Source organism: Tyto alba, unplaced genomic scaffold, assembly GCF_018691265.1.
Source record: "Tyto alba isolate M040663 unplaced genomic scaffold, T.alba_DEE_v4.0 Super-Scaffold_46, whole genome shotgun sequence".
Taxonomy (NCBI): domain Eukaryota; kingdom Metazoa; phylum Chordata; class Aves; order Strigiformes; family Tytonidae; genus Tyto; species Tyto alba.
Genome location: NW_024881322.1, coordinates 7,049,048 through 7,076,936, shown reverse-complemented (window position 1 = coordinate 7,076,936; position 27,889 = coordinate 7,049,048). Strand labels below are relative to the sequence as shown.

The 27,889-nt window shown below is 36.0% G+C and overlaps 1 protein-coding gene across 3 annotated transcripts in view; it reads right to left on the bottom strand.

The window, feature by feature from the left end:
* The window catches only part of ULK4 (unc-51 like kinase 4), a 241,264-nt gene that overhangs the window by 158,109 nt on the left and 55,266 nt on the right, over positions 1-27,889 (bottom strand). For all 3 annotated transcript variants that reach the window (XM_042806318.1, XM_042806319.1, XM_042806320.1), the window contains 4 exons: positions 20,970-21,131; positions 14,173-14,355; positions 8,179-8,306; positions 1,051-1,184 (listed from right to left, as the gene is read on the bottom strand). In XM_042806318.1, the coding sequence (XP_042662252.1) occupies positions 1,051-1,184; positions 8,179-8,306; positions 14,173-14,355; positions 20,970-21,131 (607 nt within the window). The remainder of the gene's footprint in view (positions 1-1,050; positions 1,185-8,178; positions 8,307-14,172; positions 14,356-20,969; positions 21,132-27,889) is intronic.

Below are 27,889 nucleotides of genomic sequence, written 5' to 3'. Positions count from 1 at the left end.
TCAGTATCAGCATTATGTTCAAATCTCACCAACAGATACTCCTTAATTTTTCAAGATTTTATCAATTACTTTTGTACAAGTGACCAAAATTCTCATCCTGTTTCATCACTGTGACTGTCTCCCCAGATTCCCAAACTACTTTCTACTCCAGTTTCTTCTCTTGTTGTCCAGTGAGTCCAAATTATGCCCTGCAGTTTGCAGGTTTTGTCCTATTTGCATGCAGCATGCCTTTCACTGTTCCTCCTGCAAGTCCCAGCTTCCCCAGTACCTCATCTCACTACAGCAAGTTTGAGCATATTCAGTGATGACAGGACTTCAGCTTGTTATACTCAAGCAAATTTCTGTTTGAACGTATACGAACAGCACAAATTTCAAAGTAGCTTTTTACCATTCCAAAGGCTCAAGTAGTAGTGAAATTTGAACAGATATTCGCAAAACTGTCCGCATGCATATCCTTGGCACAAAAGCTATTTTCTGAAACTTCTAGGCCTTATTCCTAAGTACAAGGGATGAGCTGAGGTAGCACTCATGCTTTCTCAGATAAAATCTTTCTGTCTTTTCTTATGCATGAGCAAATCTCTTTCAGACATCTAGAACAACTGAAGTATCTAGGCCGAAATTTTTTAGAAAAACTGCCTTAAGCAAATACTCAACATGTAAGTTTCAGTGTAAGTAATTAACACGTACTTACAAATATGCCGTTTCATCTCTCCTAGCTCTGTGTTTTATGAGACAAATTTGCTCTAAGTTTTTTCAATGTTTGGAGTATCATTAGAACACTGATAAAATTTATGGTACATTTGGACCTCATTCCTGACTGAGTTGATGGGGCTTATCATTCAACAAATATGAAATATTAATATAGGAAATCATGCATTCCAATAAAAAATATCCAATTATGACATAACTAAAAAATTTAACAAAGCCAGTATCATGAAAACTTTACGTAACTGCACAACACAGCCTTTCTACCTGTATATGTAAAGAGATACTTGCTTCTTAAGGGAATAAGTAAAGGTAAGATTTGTTCAGTTAACTAACTGAATTTACCTAGAATTCCTGGCAGCTCCCGCACGATGTGATAGATGAGAAGATCCAGGCATTTTGACAGGTATTCACTGCCGCCTTGCTGCTCTTTTCCTGGCGTAGTCTTTCTGCTGTCTCTTTCAATATACATCACAAGCCTACATTTAAGCAAGTGCGAAACATTACATCTCATCAGAAAAAAATCACACTATCACAAAAATATTACTGAACCAGACATTTCTACTATCTGTGGTTACATTCAAGATGATACATTAGCTTTGGCTCTGTAATTTTGTTGAAATTTTAGACTTTTTGTTTCAAATAAATCAATCTTAAAAATAACACAAATGACTGAGTCAAGGAACAAGAGAAAAGAAACCCTTAAGCTCCTGTAAGTGCTACTCTACTTGTTTAAATGAATATATAATGCTAATGTAAGTGAATCCCTCTGCAGACTTAAGAGAGACTAATTTTAAATCCACTTTATGTTGAAATGTATGACCAATATGTGCAATATGAGCAAAAGACTAAAGACATTAATTTTCAACATGTAAGAATTCCAAATGCAAGAATAATTTAAGTCATTGTAGCAAGAGATCAGTCTTTCAGTCAAGAAAAGTTATACTACATAAATCATACTACAGCCTATCAAAACGTTAGCACTAGTTAGAATGGCCATATTTAAAGAGGAAAAACTCCAAACTAGTTTATATCCTTTCTCTAGAAATCTGGTGTTCAAGTTTTCAAAGGACAAACTCAATGCTTACATTCTAACTGATAAGTGCTGTGTAGCTATGCCATTCTGCAGAATGACATTTCTCATAGTAAACTATGGTAACTGATTTATTACCCATTGGCTAACTTACAAGAGATTGCTTTAATGATACACCTGTAACAGAATGCTTCAGGCAATATTTTAAAATGCTCATCTGAATAGACAGAAGGGCCAGACTTCCCTTTAGGGGCACAATATTGACGTCTTTGTTTCACATTCGAACTCCCTCAGGGTCCTGTGCAAAAAGCCATCAGTCACTGCTGAGTGAAACTCATGCTCTCGATTTAAAAAATGTACTTCAATATGTTTGGGGGTTTTGTTTGTTTTGGTTTTTTTTCGTTGTGTTTTTGTTTGTTTGTTTTTACACACCCTTCTTAAAATCAATGCTCTGTTACAGAAGTATAAAAATCACTTCTTTTAGCTGCCTCAAGTGTACATAACAAAACTGAAGGACTCACAAACACAAAGTTTTATCCTAGGAAGTATCTATTTCAATCAAAAAGCCAATTTCTTCAATGAGATTTAAACTACCAAAGAATGCATTTTGCAGGATCAGGTCTCTAAACAATTCATGACTGTTATGGAATACTACAACTCATCTTATCCTTCCTGAACTGTGCTACATAGACAAAGAGGTAACTCAAAAGACCAATCCAGTAACTACCTTTAACCTCTGCAGCAGCCCAGATGCAACACATTCAGCTGTACTTCCCAGAGACTATGAGGACATTTTTTATTTTTCTTTCAATCTCTGGAAAATGTATTCAATTACAAGGAATTCTGATTTGTCTAGTAGAAGATAACTACTTAAAAATCTGACATTATGCTTCAAATAGAATTTTCCTTAAAAAGGTTTTAAGTTTCTCTAATAAAAAAAATTGACATTTTAAACTAAAATGGTATGAAGTTCTCTAGCCTTTGCAAACAACCAAGTAATTTTTACTTAAAAAGTATTTAACTTTGAACAAAGACATGACAAAAGATCAGAGTTTGTATGGATTTTTTTTTTTTTTACAAAAACACTTCCATATTTAACAATTGTGTGATTCTATATGGAAATCCATTTAGATCTGTTTAAGTTTTACTTAAAATAGGCTGAATAGACTTCAATATGAGTGATTTTATTGATGAGAGGGAAAGGGGTTTCATTTTTTAAAATCATTTTCTATTAATCACATTTAAGAAGTATATGAAGTATGTTCATTTATTTTGAGAGGGGAAAGACACAAAAGCTATGTAAACTCATGAGTTCTCTTTTTTCCTGTTGTCCTTCGCATCACTAAATTATGACAGAATCATTGAATGGTTTGGAAAGGACCTCAAAGCCCCCTCCAGTCCCACCCCCCTGCCCCGGGCAGGGCCCCTTTCCCCCAGCCCAGGGGGCTCCCAGCCCCGTCCAACCTGGCCTTGAGCCCTTCCAGGGAGGGGGCACCCACAGCTGCTCTGGGCACCCTGGGCCAGCGCCTCACCCCCCGCACAGGGAACAATTTCTGCCTTAGATCTCACCTTAACCTTCCCTCTTGTGGTTTAAAGCCATTACCCCTTGTCCTAGCACTACATGCCCTTGTAAAAAGTCCCTCTCCAGCCTTACTGCAGGCCCTCTTTAGGTACTGGACGGCCACTCTAAGGCCTCCCCAGAGCCTTCTCTTCTCCAGGCTGAACAACCCCAACTCTCTCAACCTGTCCTCATAAGGGAAGTGCTTCAGCCCCGTGATCATCTTCATGGCTCTCTTCTAGATTCGCTCAAGCAGATCCATGTCCTTCTTACGTTGGGGGTCCCCAGAGCTGGACACAGCACTGCAGGTGGGGTCTCACAAGAGCAGAGGGGCAGAATCCCCTCCCTCGACCTGCTGCCCACACTTCTCTTGATGCAGCCCAGGACACAGTTGGCTTTCTGGGCTGCGAGCACACACTGCTGGCTCATATTCTGTTTTCCATCCACTAATACCTCCAAGTCCCTCTCAATCCACTCATGGCCCAACCTGTATTTGTGCTTAGGATCGCCCTGACCCATGTGCAGGACCTCGCACTTGGCCTTGCTGAACTTCGTGAGGTTTATACAGACCCACCTCTCCAGTCTGTCCAAGTCCCTCTGGATGGCATCCCCTCCCTCCAGTGTGTTGACTGCACCATGCAGCTTGGTGGTGTTGCCAAATTTGCTCAGTGTGCTCCATCTCATAGTCCATGCTGCCAACAAAGATGTTAAGCAGCACTGGTCCCAACACTGATCCCTGAGGAATGCCACTCATCACTGCTCTCCACTTGGACACTGAGTCATTGACCACATTGACCATGTGCCCATCCAGCCAATTCCTTATTCACCAAGTGGTCCCTTCATCAAATCCATGTCTCTCCAATTTAGAGACAAGGATGTCATGGAGGACAATGTCAAATGATTTGCCCAAGTTCACAGAGAGGACATCAATTGGTCTTCCCTTATCCACCAACGCTGGAACCCTGTCTACGCTGTGTTTGTGTGTGTGGTGGGGTTTTTGGTAGAGGGGGAGGGGGATACAGTGGTGGCCATTTATGAGAAGCTTCTTGAAGCTCTCCCAGCTCCAAGTCAGACCCAGCTCTGGCCAAGGCTGAGCCAGTTAGCAATGGTGACTGTGCCTCTGTGATAACATATTTAAGAAGGGGAAGCTGGGAGAAGGAGTTGGAGTTGTCAGGAAGAGCTGCAAGGAAGACATCTATGCAAACACCAAGTTCAGTGGAAGAAAGAAGGAGGATATGGCCATCTGTGAGCTTTTACACAAAAAAGCAAAAGTTTTCTGAAAGAAGATGTGAGGAGTGGAGTAAAAAAGGAAGAACTGCAGAGTCAACAGTCCTGAGTAATAGGAATGTGAATGAGGCCTACTACTTAAAAAGAATAAGAACTCTTCACTTCTAAAGATGATCAACATGAAAAAAGAGAAGATTTACTAAAAATTCAGAAGATTGAGCAGAGACGTGGTAAAACATGGTCTTCAAATATACAGAAGTCACTGTAAAAAGAAAGAGGCTGCGTTGTTTTCTGTGCTTAACCTGTAGAATTGAAATCTAAATGAAAAAACAAGCAGCATTTTCGAGTGTTAAGAATAGTTAACAATTAGAACAGCTGTCAAAAAGAGGTCATGGAATAGCCACCAATTTCCACCAATCATTAGAAAATATTTCTTAAGGAAACAGACCTTGACCTGGATCAGAAGGGTATAATCTGCAACCTCTCAAGGTCTCTGAGAATTGCTTTCTAGAATTCATTTAATTCCCTTCTACGCCAGTGACATTTACCCTCAACATCCTTATAATCAGCTTACATGTATATAGGTACAGCTACAACTTTACCAGCATCTCAACAGGGAGAAAGAAATGCATGTGGCCACCAGATAACTGAACCTAAAAGCAGGAAGTCTGTTGCTATCAGACTTCTCCCTATTTCTCCCTTCAGTTCACTAAATTCACAGGGAATGACAGACCTCCGAGAAACCAAAAAAAGTCTTGCATGCTCTGAGCACATACACAGTCCATTTACTCCAACAATTCAAGGACCTGTTACTAGTCAACGTCTGCTAACAAAAAAAGATGAAGATTTTTGAAGGATGTTTCATATAGATACACTGTTTATTTTACAGAAGTATAACATTGGATAGCAGGTCATGCTAGTAAGAAGTACTTCTCCCCTGTTTACATTCTTTTTTTTTTTTTATAGTTTGATACCAGCTGTTTGGATTTTTTTTCTTGAAATCGCTGACTTGTGTAATCGTTCCCTCCTGCCTTCCATTTCTATGTTTACCCATTTGAAAATGATGCTTTTGTGTTCTTTTTCTTGCTGTTTTTATAGCCCAGTCTTAGACATTTAAGGCCAGACTATGCTAGATGTGAGATTGTAATAGGTCTCCAAGTAAAGCTTTTCCTTTGAGGGCATATACAAGATCTGAAAATTTAAAAAAATATGGGAGGTGAGGAGAGATAACAGTGAAAGACTTTGCGCAGAAGGTACGCTTTTGTGCATAGTTAGGCTTCTGTAGACTGCAGAAGTCTGTCAGGAATCCTACCCTCTTTCCACAAGCATACTTCTCTGTGGACAGTAGAAAAAGAGATTTAAATAAATTCCTTAGGAAGGAAGTTCAACCTTCAGGACAGTCTCTATTCAACTAGGAAAATCTCTGAAACCATTTGGATTGAGAAAGAACTACTCAGTGAGACTAACTGGAAATTACTACTGGTTCAGAAAAGGATGAAATTGTAAGTCTCAACAAAACTTTCAGGCTGTATCCCTTCCTTCATTAACAGGTAGCCTGCCTTTGAGAATCATGGAGAAAACAAGGAGACTAGAAAACTCAGGGTGATTAGCAAAATAAATTCATTTGCATATTGTAAGCAAACAAGTGCTATTTCAGCCTAAAAGGTCTCCTGTCTTCACTAGCTGTGTCACAGAACTGGAGACATTTAATTAAAATACTACAATAGGAATTCAACAGTATAAGTCAAAGAATATCTATTATCTCTACCAGACTTAATAAAATTCTTCCAGAGTTCAGGATATTATAAAAGTAGCTGTCTCCACATATAATGAGTCATTTCTTTTCTCTTTCTACTGTAGCCATCTTACTTTCGGAATGTAAGAGGAAGATTTTAGTCTAGATCATCTATCCTGCCAAGAGATACACTGTTCACTGAAGAACAATTAAGAATAAAGCATAAAAAAATTAATAAAAACAGTTTATCAGTTCAATAAAGCTGCTATAAGTCTTGCCTATTGTTTTATCTAATGTGTCATATTATGTATTGGTTCCTAACCACCTGTCTGGAGCATCACCATAAAATGGCAGGATAATGCAAAAATTCACAATACAAAATAAAATCCCAAATTCACAATACATTCTCTTCAGAAAGACTGCTTGTTGGAAAGTATTATAAAAAAAAAAAAAAAAAAAAAAAAAAGAGAGATCGAACTGCTAATAAGAATTATTGAAGTTCTTTTTTTTCACATAATACCTTAGGTATAAATAAACAAATTGTAAGTGAGGGTACAGGGCTTCTATCAGACATTTCTCCAAACACACAGCTCAGTCCTATGTGCTATAACAAGTGTATGAATAGCATCAGTCATTAGAAATGTAACCATTCAAAAAATCACTTAGAAATCATTAGAGACGTTTTACACTAAGGAGAATTCATCACCTATTAAAGATTTCTGGAAGTCTCAGAAGATACACGTGACAAAAAAACTTGGATTCAGTACTTATTCTCTGTGACCTACAAAAATCAGGTTATCTACAGATTTGTATGTGAGTGGAGGGGTATATAATGACAGCCCCCTACAAGATGTCCTCTCACAATGGCTTCATGGTTTAACTCACCTGCTCCTTCCAATCCAGCCCTTTAGCTCCAATGCATACATCTTAATTCTTCTCAAACATCCATATAAGATATACAGTTATATTTGCATTAAATGTAGTTAGATATACATATATCCACAAGCCTCATCCTTTTTCACTTTCAGTTCCAATCCTGCTTTATTCCAATACCATAAAAACTGAGCTTACACTACATTTTGCTGTTCTTCATAATAAACAGTAGAATATATAAATCCCAAATAAAATTTCTTCCATCTTACTTCTCCAATCACTCCCAAAATATGGGGATAATCTACATTCTAACAGAGTCTAATTTCCTCTTTTCTGATAAGGGAGTGGGCTTTGTGCTATCAGAAGACACAAAAATTCAAATAACTGTTACACTGTGAGTCAAATATAAAATTAGAGCTGTCATTTGTTGCACAGTATTTTAAAATATAGAAACAAATAAAGTATTAATGTAAAAGTCACAGGAATTCAGTGGTCATTATATCATAGAACCATAGAACGGTTAGTGTTGGGAGGGACCTTAAAGATGATCTAGTTTCAACCCCTCTGCCACATGGGGATATAAATCACTCCAACACATATAAGCCAAGAAATATTATTTTACTTTAAGTGTGACTATATATTGAAAAGACTATGGATTATACCACACCTCAAGATGAGGAAGGTACGACAGACCTTTTTATTTTGCTTTCCCACCATAACAACAACTCACTGTTGCAGTACGTGTTTTGCCCTACCCAAAGGAAAATCTGCTCCTTGCTAATGCTCACTGGGACCACAGGTTCCTTTAGAAGACAGACTGTCCCTGTAAGACAGCGGTTTCCCCTTTTGAGTAACCATCATCTGATGACCTCAGACAAAAGCGAACACTCTCTTTTTGATATTCTCATGAACAAAAGGATTCATATTACACAGAAAATAGTTCATTCCTAAAATACTGGCTCAGAAATACCACACGTTTTCAAGTATTTCAGGTACAACTTTGAAAATAAACATTACATCTACAATTCTCTTCTATTACTGCCTTACCTTGCTTGACAGCTGAGTAGCAACATCTCCCTGTTATTAATTAAAACGTGTAGCAGGACCAGAAAAGCTTTTGCTCGAATAAAAGTTGAAGGACTTTCAAGTAAACGAGTAACCGTAGTCACAAAATCCTTGGAATTAAACACAAATACATGAAGCTTATTTTATGGAAAAAGGTTACTTGCACTGTATACATTTAAAATTTGCTCATTTTCATATGCTTTCTGTATTAGTAACGTACTTTTCATGTCATTCATAGCCAAAAAAAAAAAAAAAAATCCATAAAACAGTACTAAATAAATTCTGTCCAAGACAGACTGGCCCAGTGCAAAGCTGCTTTGTACATCTTCTCAAGAGCTGCAACAAGTAAGCACTATGTACTATGTCCAAAACTGTACAAAATGAACTGCAAAATATGATATAACTTGTATTTTAAAATGTCTTACCTTAAGGATAAATGTAGGATATTTTAATATATCTATTTTAAAAGAAGACTGAAGGATTTTGAGAATACACAAATACTTCAGCACAAATATGATTAAATGTTTACCTATTAATTCCCATATATGCAGGAAGATTAAAAACAACACCTTTGCTGGAAAAAATCATGTCTACATCAGACCCTAAATTATACAACAGATGTTCCAAATAGATGGCAAAACTGTTTCTACTTTCTCTGATTGTTCTTATCTAAAGTAATTTTATTTTGGGTTCATAAAGTGAAGACACCTTTTCAAGGAACAACCCAAATTATGTCTTGGAAAGAACAAAAAAGTATAAACTGCAAGCAGTAAGGAGCCATGGTTTTCCTAATCCACTGACCTTTCTCCATTCCTGTGATAAAGTCAACTGATAAGATGCTAAAATCGTTGCTAACTCCTTCCTTCCTTGTAAATCCAAATGAAAGAATAATTTGAAAAGTTTAACAAGGATAGTGAAAAATAAAGAATAACCACAGAATATTTCCCTTCAAAAGTTTAACAATCGTTAGCTGACTGGATTCTGAAATCACAGTTTTCTTCTTTCTCTCTCTCTCTCTCTTTGGAAAGAATTTTATTCTCTAGTTTCTGGAATGTGACCTGGCACACGGAAAGATGAGAGACTCATGTGTACTGCTTCAGCTTCCAAGGGAATAAAGCTGAGAATCAGGGGAAGGAAAAAAGAGCTCTCATATTATAAATAACAGAATCCGGTATTATGAATTGAAAAAACCTTAAGGTGAGGATTATTTATGCTCTGTCCAACAATATGTTGTAACTCCTAAAGAAACAAAGGAGGAAAAAAGAAACAAACAAACCAACAAAAAAACAAAAACAACAAAAATCCCAAACACACATATGGAGTACCCTCTATCTCTGAGGAATAAAAGTATCTCCTACTCATCTGTACTCTTATACAAAATTGGGCTATCAGAGTGCCTTGTCCTGAAAACACAAACCCTACTTCAAATCTGTGTCTCCCTCAAAAAAAAACCCAAAAACAAAACAAAACAAAAAAAAACAACCACCAAACCAAAACCAACACAAACTCAGAATTAAAAACTGAATGAGAATTTACAGTCAATTAGCTCTATCCAATAATTAGACTGAGCACAAATAGCCTCACCAATAGAAACTACCTTCAAACATTTGAGCTGGATTCTCAAGGGAGTGACACTAAAGAACAGAGATGTGTAGCGTATGCCTCCATGTTGTGTGCAAAGTTTAAAACCCTTCTGTGTGACGCACATTTAACATACCAAGTATGACTCAAATTCCCTCTTTGCTGACAGAATAACTGAAACGCAATTTCATTGCCATAAAACTGAAAACCAACACTGAATGTGATTTATTAGACACAGTCTTCGCAACAATTAACTACACTGCTTTTTAGAGACTGGAAAAAGGAGCTTAAGAGTTAATCAACAAACCGCCAGATTTTACTCTGATACCATTTTAACATTGTCTTCAAAAAGTCAGTATAGACAGTAACTACAGAAATCTCAGAAAAACAAACCCTTATAAATTATTCCAGAACAGTTTTGTTGTATTTCTGTACTTTATTTCATAAACAGAAGACTTCCTCAATCTTGTGGTTAGTAAGCATAAACTGTGTAAAGTTTACAGCTTTAAACACTTCAACAGCTCATGTAGCATGACTTGTAGCTCCTCCAGTATGAATTTGTAGCAGTAAAGTTCTTAAATTACAAACTACTAAAAGCAAATATTGAAATTTTAATAAAGTGGGGGTTTGTGGTGGTTTGGTTTTTTGTTTTTTTTTTTTTTTTTTTTTTTTTTGTTTTTTTTTTTTTTGTTTTGTTTTGGTTTTTTTTTTTTGTTTTGTTTTGTTTTGGTTTTTTTTTTTTGGTTTTGTAAGAAACCACCTAAAACAGTTTTTACATTAAGAAACCTCATAAGGTCCCAGACTCAGTGCAAGAGCATAAATAATGCAACACTGCCTGCTAACATAAAAGGACTTGATCGACCAAGCACAGGGACACCATGAGAAAGACACATGCAACTACAAGCCAAAACACATCTGACTATTTTTAGTCCTCATGATCTGGAAAGCAAGAATATTTCAATGCTACTTGTGGGGGTTACCACGTGTTAAGACAGTGTTGTCAATTAAAATCAGTTACATAAAACCTATCTGGGAATGTTCTAATAATCTGGTTGAAGAAATCAATGTGATATTTTGGAATTTGCTTTTCTGGCTGGTCTGGGGACTGCAAAACAGCAACACCTTATCCAAAGAAAATCTGAAGCACATCTTTGCTGACCTGCAGAACTCACCATATTAAAAAAGCCCCAAATTGCTGAAATACCATCTAATACATTAATTATTAACCATTTCACTGTTATATTGTTCTTCTCTTCCCTGCAACTGTTTGATGTATCCATGGAGACTCTGCAGGGTAAGGACACTCTTTTCATTGCAAGTGAAAGCACTGCCGACTGCAACAAGATCATGGTTTTATATTGGATACTCTAGTAATACTGCAAAGCAAGTTTAAAACAAATCACAAAAAGCAATGATGCTTTCGAATTGGCTACACAAGGGGAAAATGGTTAGACCACTACTTCACTATACAAGAACTGAAGTTGCAATAGCAATCATTTGTTGTATTGTGTATTTTCAAATTCCCTTTCTATGCATTGCAAATGCCTCCATATTCTAAGAGTTACAAAGATTTTGTTAAAGGCATTTTTAATCTTTTTATTCATTCATACTGCTACTGACAAAACCATCAACATCAGAAGTAGCTACTTGTCCACATTCAGGTAGAAGACAAAGAATTAAAGAAGTAACTGAAATGTGAGGACAATTTTTGTAACGCATTTATAATGCTTTTTTTCAGTGCCCTATGTGGACATGACTGAGAGAAAAAGAGACTATGTCCAGTGGTGCAGGGAAGCAAAGAAATAATGCGGTTGTGATAATATACTGCTGTAGCTATCTGAATAATTTTACTTATTAGTACTTGAGAAAATAAAAAAAAAAAAAAAACCACAAAAAACACCTCACTTCATTATCTGATCTCTGCAAGAACCTAACTGCATTCAAGTAGTTATGAGACTGGTTTTCACTCCCTCAAAGGTGAATATTGACAGCTAGATGAAAGTAATTAGCAATATGTTTTTTATCTACTGCTATAGTGTGTCATGGATTTTTGATTTTGAGTTCATTTCCGACACTTTATTTTAAAAGGATAATTTCAGATTTTTTTGTTTCCAGAAAACTAAAATAGAAAGTCTCTGTATCAGAAAGGAACAAAATCCAGTCCCTTTTAGCTACTGTAGTTTTCTGAAGATTTATACTAGCGTAGGTAACTACAGAACTGCATTTTTCCTTTGTCTTCTGGCTTTTATTTCGTAACTGGTTTTATCGCTGTTCTTGAATGGAGTAGAAAACAAGGGCAGCCTTATGTTTTGTAAGCTAAGGGAATTTTCAGGTAAAATTTACAAAGCTAAATGATCTCCATCTTGAATTTATATCTTTAAGCATCTTTTAACGTTGGTTTGCAGCTGCATTGAAAAGTCACATCCTTGCCACTACCTTCTGTATAACACTGAGGTCCTTCCGCCTCTTAAGTTACAGTATACAAGGATTCTACAGAAGGCAAAATACTTTGTAGGCCATCACCACTCACTTTTTTCTTTTCCCTTCTCTCATTAAGGTGGACTTGTGTGTCATGCTCACAGAATATTGACAAGTACATGGATTATTAAATTCAGTTTTCCGCGATAAAATACTATTACTCCATGTAATGTGATAGTACCTGGCAGTTCAATTCAGGAGCAGGATTATATTTTTAGATCCTATTAAAGAAAAACAGAAATCTAGTTTCTGCTTCCAAAATCCTACAATCTAATTTGAGCAAAATAGACATTCTATGAGATAGAGATTTATCTGAGCCGTAAGGCAAATACAGTTACCAAATGAAGGCACGTGCAGTAGAGCTAGACCTTCTTTACCAGTTTTTAAAGTAAAATGTTTTTTTCAGTTACAGCTTTGGGTACTATTCCCACACTTCTATCTTTAGTTTGATATATGCTGTTAAACGTATGCCTATATTAGTCTTCATTTCAATTTTCTAATCTGCAAAATTGCAACACTTGCTCACAAAACACCTATGATAATTTATTAATGATTAAGCAGCAATTTTAAACCCACAAAGTTTCAGCCATTACTGTACTGCATGACAACAAAATACTTTCTATTTTCTTATCATCAGTTGAAGAATTTCAGAGTTGATTATTTCTATAATGTCAAAAATTTGATTAAAATAGTTCATAAGAACTTCAGTAGCAGAAAGGGTGTCCTCTTAGCAATGTAAGGCCTATATAAATAAGCATTTTTTCACAGAAAACATCACGCTGCAGCTGTATGCTTGTTACACATTGCATTCTTTTGCTGAATGTTCCCGTGAATATTTTTTGAACATACTTCTCTGATTATACCACCAACTCACAATAATGTGCACTATTAGAAACATTACAGGACAACTTGCCATCTGTTAGTGCTGTTCTAGTGGAATCTGTGAAAGCTTAAGGCCAGTTGAGACACATTTCCAAAAACACACTGGCAATTCTGACACGAAACAGAAATTACTTTTAGGAAGAGAGATTTCAGGCTATGAGAAGAGATGAGTGGAAAACAGTAGACTATGTTTTAATTTAAACTTTGTTGTTAAAACAACGTGTAGAGTAACAAAATTAACCTCTTTGAACTAAAGCCTAATAGATTGTTACATTCAAGATGACTGTCAGGTTACAGCATACATTACAGCAGAGTATCTGATGAAAACATGAGCTAGAGTTCCTATTTTCTTTGTGATTTTTATCCCTTCCAAGTAGAGGGGGGTTACTTTTGTTTATGAATTGTGCAGACACAAAAAAATAAACACTATTTCTCTAAATATTCAATAATTTGGTGATCAAAACAGAAAGCTTTTAATCATCTCTTCCAAAAACTACATTAGACATAAATCAGAACCAGTAGTTTTATTCAGTGACACTGAAAAGAAAACCCTAAGTTATTAAAATGCTAATTTCTGTAAGACATTACACTTACAAATTGGCCTAAGGTCCTTTAGGGAGAGCATAAAGTACAACTTTAGATTCATTCAGGACATTCATTATTTTCTCTTTTAAATGTCTCAGAGAGCTACATCAAATAGCTGTCCTCATGTATTCCTTATTGTTTTTCTTTAGGGCTGTTATCAGTTATGATCAGGCTAGAGTTTTCTGCATTGACTGAATTCTAGCTGCAGTAGCAATTTATATACCCATTGGTATCATCTCTTGAAGATCTGTGAGAGAGAAAGAAAAACTATATACCTCGCTATTTAGATTTTAAGCAAATAAAAAATAAACCCATTCCTCATTTCCTAATATTCAGGTACGTTGTCACTGAGTTAAGCATTCTGAAAACACAAAACCACTACCAGATCCAACTTTAACTTTCCATTAGTGAAATTTCATACCAGTGAATAATACTAGTCTGAAATCAAACCTTTTCTTGAATCAGCCTCTGCAGATGAATCCCACATGACAGCATTGCTGAAAACATGGTGAGCACGTACTGCTGAATTTTGCATATTCCATTTGCCAAGGCATTTAGTACTGCTGTTAATCCCACTTTTTCAATGACACTCTGGAAAGCATTAGGTGAGTAACGAGTAATTCTGCATAAAGCCTATAAAAGTGGAAGAAACATGTTGTTATTTAATGGTACTATTATCTCAAGAAAAATAACGGAGAATAAAAACAGATGGTGACTTTCCCAATAGTTTAGGAATATGGAGAATTCATACAACGAATATTAGGGGGAAAGACTGCTTCTTTTTAGAGACCTGGAATTCTTGTAAATATATTGCTATATTTGCTCCATGATGCTAAAACTGAAATATTTGTTACACCAACATCAAAGAGAGTCACATCACTCTTACCCTCAAGAGAACAATCATGGTGGGGCAGCACAGTCCATGCTTGAGTCTTATCAGCACAGAAATTAGGTAGCAACAGGTAACACTACTAGAAAGGAGCAGAGACAGCAGAAAATAGAGATGGCACACACCACAGAAATTCTGTTCGCCCATAAAGGTGGGCATCTTTCTTCTCTCTCTCTGTTCATGGACCATAATCCGATGCATAGTAGCTCACTATCTGAAGTCTATCTTTAGATCTAGATACTACTTTAGACCTAGGTGCTTGCAAAGAAACAGTGTTTACTGCAGTAAACATGCAAACTATTCTCTAAATGGTTGATTTACAAATATCAGTGATTAAAACAATTCTAACAGAAAATGCAGATATTGACTGCGCTCTAGTGAAGTGAGCACAAATCTGTTCAGTGTCTACTAACATAGCCCTTTCATAACAAGCATAACCAAATGACTCGCAGGCTGGATTCATCTCTACATCAACACAGCTTTTCCTTTTGATACCTCTGGAAATGCAACCTTCACAATACTGTAACTGCTTTTGTTCTCTCCAGATAAAGAAAACAAGACTCTTCAGACATTTAAAATTTCATTTTCTTTAGCTTAAATATAGTGTTAGGATACGAGAAGAGATTATGCCAATTATTTGATTCACGTGAAAATCTGAACTGGTTTTAGCAGAAAGCTCTGAAGACAACTTTCTTTTGTGAAAAGTAGGCAATATTACCATCTCTCTGTTCTCTTCAGACCCCCTGTATTTAGAAATTTCTGCTTACTTGGTGTGCATTCAATAGTGAGGCCTTATTTAAGAGAAACCATAGTCATTTATACCCACAGAATACTACCATCACAGAAAATGTTTCCATGTAAAAACCTCAGAAACTGCCAAGTTCACCAGTGCCCTTAGAAACATTACTCATAACATGCTTTAAAAAAAAAAAAAAAAAAAAAAAAGGTTTAAAACAGTCATTTTATTGACACTTTTCTTCTACTCTGCTCATGTTCTTCCTTGTCCTTTCCGGTGCAGGAACCATATCGATTGCAGCCTTTTATTTTTCTTTTTTTCCCCACTCTTTTAAAACACAGATACTCAATCTCAGTTTCTTAGTACAGGATGCTCTATTTCCTGAAAGGTACAATCCAGCCCTTCACCTCTAGTCCGGGTTCTCAAAAAAAGTGGGCAGGAAGTACGTGCATTCACTAAACATATCCTTGAGGGTCATATAACCAGTAAAACTGCTGGGACCTAGGGACAGTGTGTGTCAAAGCAACTTGGAGCTAACTTGGAGTGCTAACGTGGTGTATGCAGACTTGCCAATGCCTTAGCTCTCTGCTACAGACCTCATCAAACAAAGGTGACCACAGACACAAGGCCACCAGATGACCTCCAGGCAAATCTGGTAGGAAATACATGGCTGTCTTCTAGGATCATACTGCAGCTTTGGAGACAGCAGGAAAGCTCCAGCCCACCAAAAGCCAAGGGGGGAAGCTTTAAACTCCCATTAGCTTGTATGTCACAGAGCACTCTGCTGCATGAGTGAAACCAACACTTCAGCAGAAAGGCAGAAGACAGAGTTTAATGGGGGATAGAAGACAAAGTATCCTAAATCACTTCAGTAGATCCAGTATCTGGAGAGAACTGATGCAGACAGGTCAAAAGGTGGAGGAGCAGGAATTGGGAACCAACAATAAGAAGAGGTAAGAGTAGAGCTCACACCATCATCTCTCGGCAGCAGTCTTGGAACAGAAAGGGATCACAGTGAGAGTAAGGCATTGGCAGAGCCTCTCCTAGAATTGGCTTCCTTGTCTTTGCTCTCTGCACAGCCTTAACCAGCACCTTCTCTCCCAGCACCTTCAACCCTAGCATCATGACCCTTATTGGTCCCTTCCAACTTGAGATATTCTATGATTCTATGATCATCTATGCCCTATCCATTGCCTTCCAGTCTTACACGTCATACAGGGGCTGGAAAACACCCTTTCAGGATGTACTCCACAACTCTCTCGAGCTTGAGAAAGGATGCATTAATGTATCTGCAATACCCAAGTCTCTGAATAAAACTATTCAGCACCAATTACTTAAGGAAAAAAAAACAACTGAACAAACCAAACCCTCAAAAGATTGTGTTGAGCTTTCCCAAATTACTTTCCACTTATGTGGCTTAAGTTTTGTCACTCCTCCTCCAGCAGGAAAAGCCGTATCTTAGCCATGAAATTAAAAATTATTTTTAAAAACGATTTTAAAACTTTCAGTATACTGGAAAGAAAATATTCTCACTGCTGCTGAGCTTGTCAGATTGTCACTTTGACATCTTACAGAATTATTTCTTCTCTGAGTATAGCAAAATGATAAAAAGATATAGATTTCCTACTGGCAAAATCTGTGATATTTACCTGAGGCATGTTAGACTCCAAAGTGAGCAAAAACACTGAGACACAGTTCCCGTTTGCCACCTCTGACAGGCAGGACAAGGTAAAGTGTCATTCCTTGACTCCAGAGACTGAAGACAGATAATCTTCTTGATATATTTTTATTATTGATTGAAATAATCATAAGTAAAATTACATAGTGACTTACTGCTGATATATTTTGCAGACACCCTGCTAGCTCTAGGTAAAGATATGACACATGTATTTCTTAACAAAAATGTATTTTTACATGTGAATATACATGTCAGTCAAGAATAAATTCCTCAGGATACATTCAAAAAAGGCAGGAATGACTGCATATTAAAATACAATAGGACACCGATGATCTCAATTTATGTGGTCATGCAGAATAAAAATGCCTACACATTTATAGCAACAATTTCAAGAACCTAGCAATAGTACAATATAATATAGCTGGAGAATCTATTAGTATTTTACTTTAAAAATTAGTATGTCACTGAAATATCTATAAATTTCAGTTGGTAAAAGATCTGCTTGTGCTAGATTTCAATACAGATTGGTTATTTTTTTCTAAAGTTAAGATTATATACCCAAATACCCCAGCAGTATTAATACATATCCATAATATATCAGGAATTGAGTAATAAATCCAACAAGTTCACCCTCTTGTTAATTTAGTGTTTCACTACAAAGCAGCAAAAGTATTAGAGTACCACCTTACTGTATCCTACTTCAGAAGCTTCTTTGTCCAATTTGCTTCATACACAGTACGAAATAATAAAACCTCAGGCTTGATAAAGGACACAATCCTGAAAACAGTGGAGGCAAAAATCCAGGAACACATTCAGACACAATCACTCTTACATGAAATTATCTGTCTGGAAGAAGGAGATGGAGTCAGCTACATGGATAACAATTTCCATGAAGACCAGAAAAACAAAGCAACTGGACCAAGGTGTAGAAGAGTGAATGACTTACTCTTACAGTCCCTCTCACTGCTGCTTTCACTCAAAACTCTCTAATATGTTAGTCTGGTGTATGCCCTACCTCCAGTATGACTAAAACCTCATTAACTACCCAAGGGAAAGGTATGACCTCCAGTAAGCCTACTGCCTTCACAGGAAAAAAAATGTTAGTTGGGAACAGTTATTTTTTTGTTTATATTGGCATTATGTTCATTTATGCTGCAGATCTGCCCAAGATGATATAGAAATTTTTGGCTCAGCAGAACTCTGTGCACACACAACTTGGCCATCTCTTTAAAATGCTGGCCTCAACACTAAAGCATGTACTGCTAAGGAACTTTGACAGAATACTTTAATAGAATGATAAAAAGGCATCTTTCTTACTTAGATTGACAACTACCATTGAAAGGAGGTCCCACAAATCAGCTGAGTTTCTCTAGGGAATCCTGGCAATTGCAGCTATCATGACCTCCTAAACCACACAGCTTTGTACTAATGTGTCATCTATAAGAGGGCTTCTACAGTAGCTCTTCAGCAGTGATAAGCTTTGACTTTGAATTTGCATTGTAAAGAAAATTAAAAAAAAATCAGGAGGTAGGAGCTTGGCAAAAATACTGTCATTCAAGTCTTATGAGTGCCAACCCAGGAGTGTCAAATGATTCAATTTTGAACTACAGCATAAATATGGTAACTTTCTATACACGTCACTGAATTTAACATCCTTGGTTGAGCAAGAAGCCTGTAGAGATCAGGTTGCTCTATCACAGCTCCAGTGACAAGAGGTGAAGGAACTGATGAACTCAAAACCTATGATACTTTCAATCTCCTCACCTGGAAGAGCCCACACAAACACCAGCACTGTTCAACTGAACTGAGCAATTAAAAAAGCCTCATTAACTATTAAGAATAAAAAATAATAAAAAAAAAAGGGACTAAACTAGGTTACCATAAGCTCTTCAGGTTTTAGCTTCCTCTTAAACATTTTCTCCTATCTTCCAGAATATGCATGTTTTCTCCTCATCAGATGCTACTGGAAAAAAGGCAACTCCAGTAGTGCTTAAGAGAGGCTAGCTACCCATAGCATAACTACTATGACAAAGAAAAGATTTCTCGGTGTTTCTACAGCCTTGGGAGGATCAAATGTTCTGGGATCTCAAGAAGCTGAGACTAGAAAGGGACAAACAACCCTCTCTTCACTGGAAACCTCATGTAAGGGCAAAGTGTGCAAACCATATGGCATATATGCTACAAAAAGCCATAGTGAGTCTGCACTGATGACAAGTGTATCCTTGAGAATCAGAAGTATCACCTTTTCATCTTAGTGAGCAGAAAAAAAGCTCTTGCCTAACTCAAGCGTATGTATTGTCTAAGAAGAAACTTACTTTTCAAGAGGGGCTTAAAAAAATAAAAAAGTAGTTCAGACAAACTGTTTCTCTGGGATACACTGCTCACTGTAGCACACAACACAGTTAGAACTGTCCAAACAGCCCCTACAAATGGAGCAGCTCTGGAAGTCTGGTGTAGGAGTCAAGGGAATGGCAAATGCCGAAGCAAAGTTCTCCAAGCGGATAGCAGAAAAACAGAAGGAAAACTTCAGGACAAGTTGAAAGACAGCTGTGATCTAGAAGCAAATAAATAACAACTTCCCAGTCTAATCACTGACACGAACTGAAGGAACAAGACACAAAATACCCCTTAGGGCAAAAGTAGTGGTAGGAGATAGGACTGAGCAGACTTGTTTAAATACTCAAAAAGTAGAGGAAATCATGACTCTAATCTCCAGTATTTTACCATATATACAGTCGTGAGGTGAGCATAAAATTCATAGATCAAACACGTGAAGTCTTAAAAAGAGCCTTTCTGAAAAAGCAGCCTACCAGCCAGACTCACAAGCAGGCTTAAGCTATAAAAGCTCTGTATAAAGGTTGCATATATATTTTACATTTTTAGAGACTGACAATCCTCTACCCCTAAAAGTTCTAAGACTAAGTTTCTACAAAGAATTTCAGGTGCCACAGAACAAAGGCTTCTGTAACATGTATTTTACTAAATAGTTTACTGTTCTAAAAGTTCAACATATTTCTCAGTATTTGAGCACTTTATCTCCCAGGTGAGACTCTGCCACAAATATACACCAAAGTAAATGTTTAAGAAATACATATTTGTTTAAAAATTTTAAATTTATTCTACCATTTATCTCTTCAGGAACACATCAAATATTTTTTATTCTCTCTCTTTTATTACCTCAATGCTAGATGGGTCTAAGTGCATACTGCTGCTACAGTGACATTACCATTTTCCATCTGGTAAACCAACAGTAATTTCATTAGTGAGCCTGAGCTCTACTCAGGAAATGAGCACCGAGTTATCACACTTTATTAGGAATACGTCAACTTATTGTTCAGTTCTAAAATATTACCTGTATTGGTGGGTAAGGCTTTTGTTTTGTCAACAAGAGATATGGTTAAACTCATAGCCCTGGTAAGTATCTTCTATCTCAATAATCTTTCTGTTCCAAACCTCTTGCTTGCATGTCATAGCTCTGTTTGTCTTGTTATCATCCTATATTAACTTACAAATTCAAAGCAAAGACTAGCCCTGACAAATTTATAGAAAGTAACATGACGATTTCAAATATGTCTTCTAAGCAAGTCTGAGATAAAAAAGAATAAACACTTTTTATGTAAAACACAATACAAAAAGGAAATTTCACGTTAGCAAGAACTTAATTGATTCTGAAAGATTAAACTTTTCAAAGGTAACTCATGATCACCAGTGTAAGAAAATATATGTTCCAGAAAATGATGAATTGCAAGGACTTTTCATAAGCACTGGACTGTAACATGTGCATTTCTCAATTTCAGAAAATTTGTAAATATATTTTAATGTAATCTAAAATATAAATATACATACACACAGAAAACACGCTAAAACACATTTGATTTTCAATTCAGAATGCTTTTCAAAATAAACGGGAAAACATTTCTGTATCACAAAAGGAAATTCCTTACCGAAACAGCAGTTATTTTCAAAGAATCTACTGTAGAATGTGTGAAGAGGTACCACAAGACAGGTCCAATTTCTCCTGTAATAAATCCTTGTGCATGACAAGAGAGAGTAGTGCAAACATTTTCAATTATCTTTGCTGCCAAATGGTTCACTATCCGGTCTTCCTATAGGGAGGAGAAGAAAGTAAAAGTCACATACAAATGTTTATGACTTCTTTTTAAACTACTGCCTATGTCCATGTTTTATTCCCTGTATATCATCTTAGTGGGGTTTCTTAACTTTATTTGATACTTGCCCCAGTCATTTCATAGGAAACCTCACCTTGTGACAGCGATATTTACAGACGCTACTTCCCCCCATTTTCTCTTTTATTGCAAAGACAACTCAAAACAAGTATAATTTAACACAAAATCTTTCAGCTCCAAATGATCACCCCAAATTAAATGCAGTCACAAAAAAATAAAAGGTTTTGTTGTATTAGAGGTGTTCCATGATCAGTGCTTTATAAATGAATGTCTGTGTATCAAAACTCATCACTACAACAGGCTCTGAGTAGCAAGATTATGAGATACACAGTTACATTAGGAAAAATAAGATTAACTACATTAAATGCTCTTTATTCAGAAGAGCCAACAACCCCCTGGGATAAAGAAAAAGCCTTCTTGAAAGAGAAGTTATTCCATCACTCTCTTCTCTTCCTCTTTTGAAACAGACAATCCTGACCAATGTTCAAGATAAACCATTGGGTCCCATTTACTATATCTATTCCTAAATTTCCATTAGGTATTTTGAATCCTTCATATTTTGAATACTAATTAAATAATTTTATCTGCAAAATTATTTGTGGAAAGCCATTGCACATGTAGCCTTAATATGTGCATAACACTATTGATAGCACAATGCCTCCATGGAATAAAAAAACTTCATGTCAGAATAATCATGAGCCATCAGCACATCATGAACTTCACATGGCAGCAGTTCTTTCTCAAGAAAACTCTTACAAATGCCAATGGAAGCTTAACTTAATACAGATCACTTAAAAGCAGAGTCTCTACTTTCTCCTTTCTCTCTCTTCTCCCCCTCACCTCCTTTCTTCGGAGACTTTTTTTTTTTTTTTTTTTTTTTTTAACAGCAGAGTCTTTAACAGAAATGGAAGATTCTTTGCTGGTGGTTTTTTGGCTGTGCATTGCCTCACCTTATCTCAATCTTGAACTATGAATAAGTGAAGTCTTTCAACAATGCCTTAAATGGCATTCTTCGAGTTCAGCAAGAGTGATTTTAATATAAGAAGGACAACCAATTTAATTTGTCAAGTCTACCTCATAGCCTGGCTTCACAAATAATTCATCATAATATCTAATTGATTTCTTTCTTAAACTAATCTTCACATTATCCTACTAACCTTTGGATTTCTGACATTTATCTTCACAATCAGAACCACCAACAACTGTGAGCAATGATAATGAAACCTTTCAGAAAGCAGTACAAAAGCTTTCCAGAAGGGGAGAACTTATACTTCATTAAAAATATATTCAATATCCACTCTTCCTTCTACTGACTTAGATATTCTAAAATATAGACACTGATGTAGAAATACTCGGAAACTCTAGTATAATGCTGTTAAAAAAAAAAAAAAAAAAAAGGCTGTATTCATCATTTTCATGCTAATCCTGTTCTCCCAAAGAACTGCAGCTCTACTCAAAATACTTGGGAGAAATACCAAAGCCAACTGCCATCTAAACCAGTTACACTCTTTCATAAAACTCAGCTGATTTCTGTGGTATTCCTTCTGATTTCTGGCCATGAAACCAAAGAGAATTTAGGCTTCTCTGTTCTTACAGTTTTTATTACTGTAATATATTGTATTATTTTGTTTTACTAAAGAATACATAAGTATATATACATGTTCACCAAAATTAACTTTCTCAAAACTTTTTCTAAATAATGTTAATTTTTAATCTTTTTCTGTGAATGATACTTCTGAATTTCAGTCTCGTTTTTTTTTTTTTTTTTAATAGTTAAGGTAAAAATACATGGATTTTTCAAATTGACTATATGAATTTAAAATCGAATCCATAACTGAAACATTAATAGTAAAATTAAATCTCTCTTATATGTGAAGTGATCGCTAGGAATGCCAATTGGGCCTCCACTGCTACTTTAAGCAGGAAGAAACACTTAATAAAAGCACTAGAAGCCCACTAATAAATCATAATTAAAGCATTATAGAGAGGATAGTAGCTATTAAAATGTTAATAAATTTCCAGATGCAATTACAGCTTTTCTTCACAAAATTTGATCCTGAAGATGAGCTTTATTTCCTTTCAGCCACATATGAGATGAGTTATGTCCTGTGCCAGATAGTCCTGCTACCTTGGCTAGAGAAAGGTCATGTATCGTCACAGTGCTCTTAAAAACTCATTGAGGCTGTCAGAGGAATTCCATTTGCTGACACCTGGTTGTCCATCTCAGCTCCTCCGGGATCTATTCCTGAGCACTGTCTAAGCAAGAAGACTTGTACTATTTTCTGCTTAATTAGCTATCTGGAAGGGAGGCCTGACCTAAATCTTTGGCCTCTTACTTAAAGGAGTCATCCTGTCATGTTACCAGGACATAAGCTATGTTAGTGAACAGAAATGGATCTTCAAGATACGAATAAAGCAATTCCATAGGGATGGACTCTTTATCAGGGAGTGTAGTGATGGGACAAGGGGTAACGTTTTTAAACTGAAAGAGGGCAAATTTAGATGAGATCTAAGGCAGAAATCCTTCCCTGTGCGGGGGGGTGAGGCGCTGGCCCAGGGTGCCCAGAGCAGCTGTGGCTGCCCCCTCCCTGGAAGGGCTCAAGGCCAGGTTGGACGGGGCTGGGAGCCCCCTGGGCTGGGGGAAGGGGGCCCTGCCCGGGGCAAGGGGGTTGGAGCTAGACGGTCTTTAAAGATCCCTTCCAACCCAAACCATTCTGTGATTCTATGATATACCAGTTAACCTCTGTCCATATCATGAACTACATGAAATCTAAATCTATGAATATAACTGTATCGAAAAGAAGCACATCCGCTACTTCCACTGGGTTTAGATTTCAACTAGTTATATAAAATGCACTTGAAGTTAAAGCTCCTAATTTTCAGTCACGTTGAACACTTGCAGATGTATCTGTTTCCAGTTAGTCATGGATGCTTAGTGAAAATGAGCCCTCAGTGAGAAAGTAAATACCAAAAGGATAAATAGATGTAAACTGTTAAAAGAGAACTTTTAATTCACGTCTTCCTATTCTAATCATGGAAAAAAAAGAAATAAATAATGCAAATTGAAGTAATGAAAGAATCTACTTTCATTTTTTTTTAAATAACTGAGTCTACTGGATATTTTTATTGATTGTTAAAAACTTAACAGTGCACTAGGAGTTTTGGAGGCACTGAAGATACAGTCACTATGCTAACCAACATGTTACCTAAAAATAGCATAATTTCATTTAAAGTTTATGATAAAATATTTTAGGATCTTTTTTTATTATACTGTGTATAGACACATACACTTGAGTAAAAACATAATATTGATAAAGAAACACTGGAAAAGCTGAAAGATTCAGGAAGTAACACTGCATTACATCATTATTCTAAATCAGCTTCCATACACTTCTTCCTTTAATCTAAAAGATAGATTAGAAAGAAACTACAAACATAACTTAATGAAGTAAAGCTGTATCATCCTAAGCACTCATAAGAATGAAATCTTAATTTGGCAACAATTTGCAATATAAACCCTTCACAGAGAATAAAGAACATGTAGAAATAAAAATTTTAAATACCTTTTTGTGGAAAAAAATTTAAAAATTCTTACACTAAACTACAGAATCAGTATCTAAATAAGAAATTAAAATGATAGTGTATGTGATACAGATCATTGCTTTTATATTATAGGCAATTCTGTCAGTAAACTAAAAAACTGATGTCTAAAGAAAAAATTGAAGTAGTAATGTGTATGATTCAGACTATGACTCTTGTAGTTTACTGACAGAATTGCCTGTACTATAAAACTGATACCTAAAGAAAAAATAAAAGTGAGAATATATATGATTCAGACTCTCACTTTTACAATATAGGCTGTCCCATACTTTTTGAAAAAATACTTATGATTTTATTCTCCTCCCCTTTAAATTTCTCCTCCAAATTCACTGCAAAGGAACTGTTCTAGCTAAGAATATACATCATAAAACATACTGCTAAAAATATACATCATAAAACATACTGCCTTATATTATATATTCATAGTTATTTTTTAAAGTTATCTTTTACTATTGAAATTCCTCATCAGTTCAGATCCAAAACTCTCAGACTTATATCTTGCTCCCTCATAAAGGAAGACGACCTTATGAAAGAGGGAAATGTGTACTATGTAGCTTACAGGCAAGCTTTATTAAATTTATTAAATATCTTGCTTACACAGTACCTTACACATCCAAGAGACTGAAAATTGTCCTTTGTAAACTCATTCGCTACTTCTGATTCAAGTACACTCTCCAGGTGACATGCTTTAAAATGAGAGGATTATGCACATTCTAAAAGCCAGATACAGCTAAGTAGCTACATCTATATATATATTCATTATCCATGCAAGTGTATTGCCTATCTATGATTTTTCTCCTGGTTCAATTAAGTTATTACTAAAATTGTATATTATTGTATACCTTGTATTTACATGACACTTTTAAACAGAAATGGACAGATACCAAGCTCCTGAGAGTTATTTCAGTGGTTCCTCTCTGCTTTCACAAAGGGAGACTTAAAACGAGGTTTGTTCAGTTTCTGAACATGAAGGACTTCATCAAAGCAACATAACCCAGACCAAATCACACAAGAAAAGTTATAGGAGACATCAAAAAGTAGTTTGGATATGGGAAAGATTATCAGTCCTAAAATGACTATCAGAAAAAAAATGTTTAAAAGGAGGATCTGAAGGAAGGTAGGGGCAAACATAAGGGAGAAAACTGAAAGCAGAAATGTGAGAGGATTGACTGGAACAGAAGTGTGAAGGGCGGCAAAGATAAAGCAGAAAATAAAACTGAGATTTCACTTAGGTAAAAGGAGGTTAAACCTTAAATGTGATAATGAAAAACAAAAAAAAAAAATATTCAGAGTCAATGAGGATATTCAGATAAGAGATAGGACTATACATTGGGGGTGAAGTAGACAAGGATAACAATTATGTAATCTCTCACAGTAACTTTAGCAAAGGAGTTTTGAATAAACTAAGTAAAATGGATGAAAGGAAAAGGGTAGCCACGTTAGCATTAGGTACTTCATATTAAATAAGAACATCCTTTCTGAAACAGAAAGTATCTTTCATGACTGCATAATACAGGAACTTTAAGAACTAAGCACTTCAGCTGTAGAAATCAGAACCCTGCTGTCTTTGAGACTGCACACAAATATTTATAAGTTGAACTTAGACACAAATGCCTGGAACAGGCATTTTGTGTCAGTTGGAAACAGTTGTTGGAAAAGATTAGTAAATAAATATTAGAATATTTACTACACGGCTTCTGACAGATATTATACCAAGATTAAACATGTCAAATTGGGATTATCATATACTTATTTATAAGCGTACCAATTTCCTTATTTGACATTTCACTGAATATGCCCGTTCTTTGCCTGAATTGAAAATCAGCTTCTATCTCAAGTTAACAACACTGAAGTGCAGGAAATCTGAACTTGTGATTCCCTACAGATAAAAGACTTCCCCAATCGTCTATTTCACTATCCTAAAACTTTTTTCACCTATACATACACTTCTTGTCACTGTTAGATTTTCAGACGTAGAAGGTATGTAGAACCAACACTACACATTTTCTGAACATTTTGTTCCTTTACAGGCAAATAAATGGGACACATACACATTTCAAACTTCTTCCTGCTCCACTGTTCTGTTTCAGAGGGCAATTCTGCTCTGGTAACAACAAATCTTCTAAAACTCCAGAGATCCAAGTATACTTCAGAGCAGTTCATAATGAAACCAAACAGCAAATTTACCTTACAAAACTCAAAGCTATATAAAATATAGTACTGAATGACATAAATTGGTTTTATTTTCTTGAATTCTTATCAAATAAAGCTTCTTAACTGGCAATTAAAACTACAAGTATTTATAATGTATACACTTAACACACTGTGGTAATTCAGAACTTACTACAAGAAGTTAATTTGCCATTTTCACAAATAGTAAGACCATATACAAATATTCACTCCAGAAAACATACTGATGTAAAACATAATTAAATAAGCTTAGAAAAAATGAAATACATTTATTATTTAATTAAATTCAATTATGAGTTCTCAATTACTAATGTAAGAATACAAAGCTTACTTACATGTCATAAATTGTTAGATCAGGGAAATTTATTGAATGAACAGTAGATTAAAGGCTACAAATGGAAAATAAAGAAATACAGCAGCTAAGATCTTAAGCTGTAGTCAAAGAACATTACACACAGTGACGGCAAATTTAGAAGGTATTTTCAGGATTTTCATATCCAGTGCTTTACTAACACAAGCAATAAAATTTACATAGAAACTCATTTTAGTTTTAAATCAGACCTTAAAAAATTCTAGACTGTTCATTTTAACTATTTCTATTATCTCCTATTCCACAGCAGGATTGGGGGGCAGGGCGAGGAACTCTCATTCACACACTCTCCTACCCTGCTGTCGTGGTTTGAGCCTGGTCGGCAGCCAAACTACCACGCAGCCACTCTCTCCCCCTTATCCTCCGGCAATAAGAAGGGACGGAGAGCCAGGCTTGGGGTTCGAGATAGGACTGGGATGGGGAAACAAATCACCCTTTATAGTCATGAGCAAAAGGCAGGCTCGTTAGGGGAAGAAAAAAAGAATGTACATTTATTACAGACACTAACAACACTTAA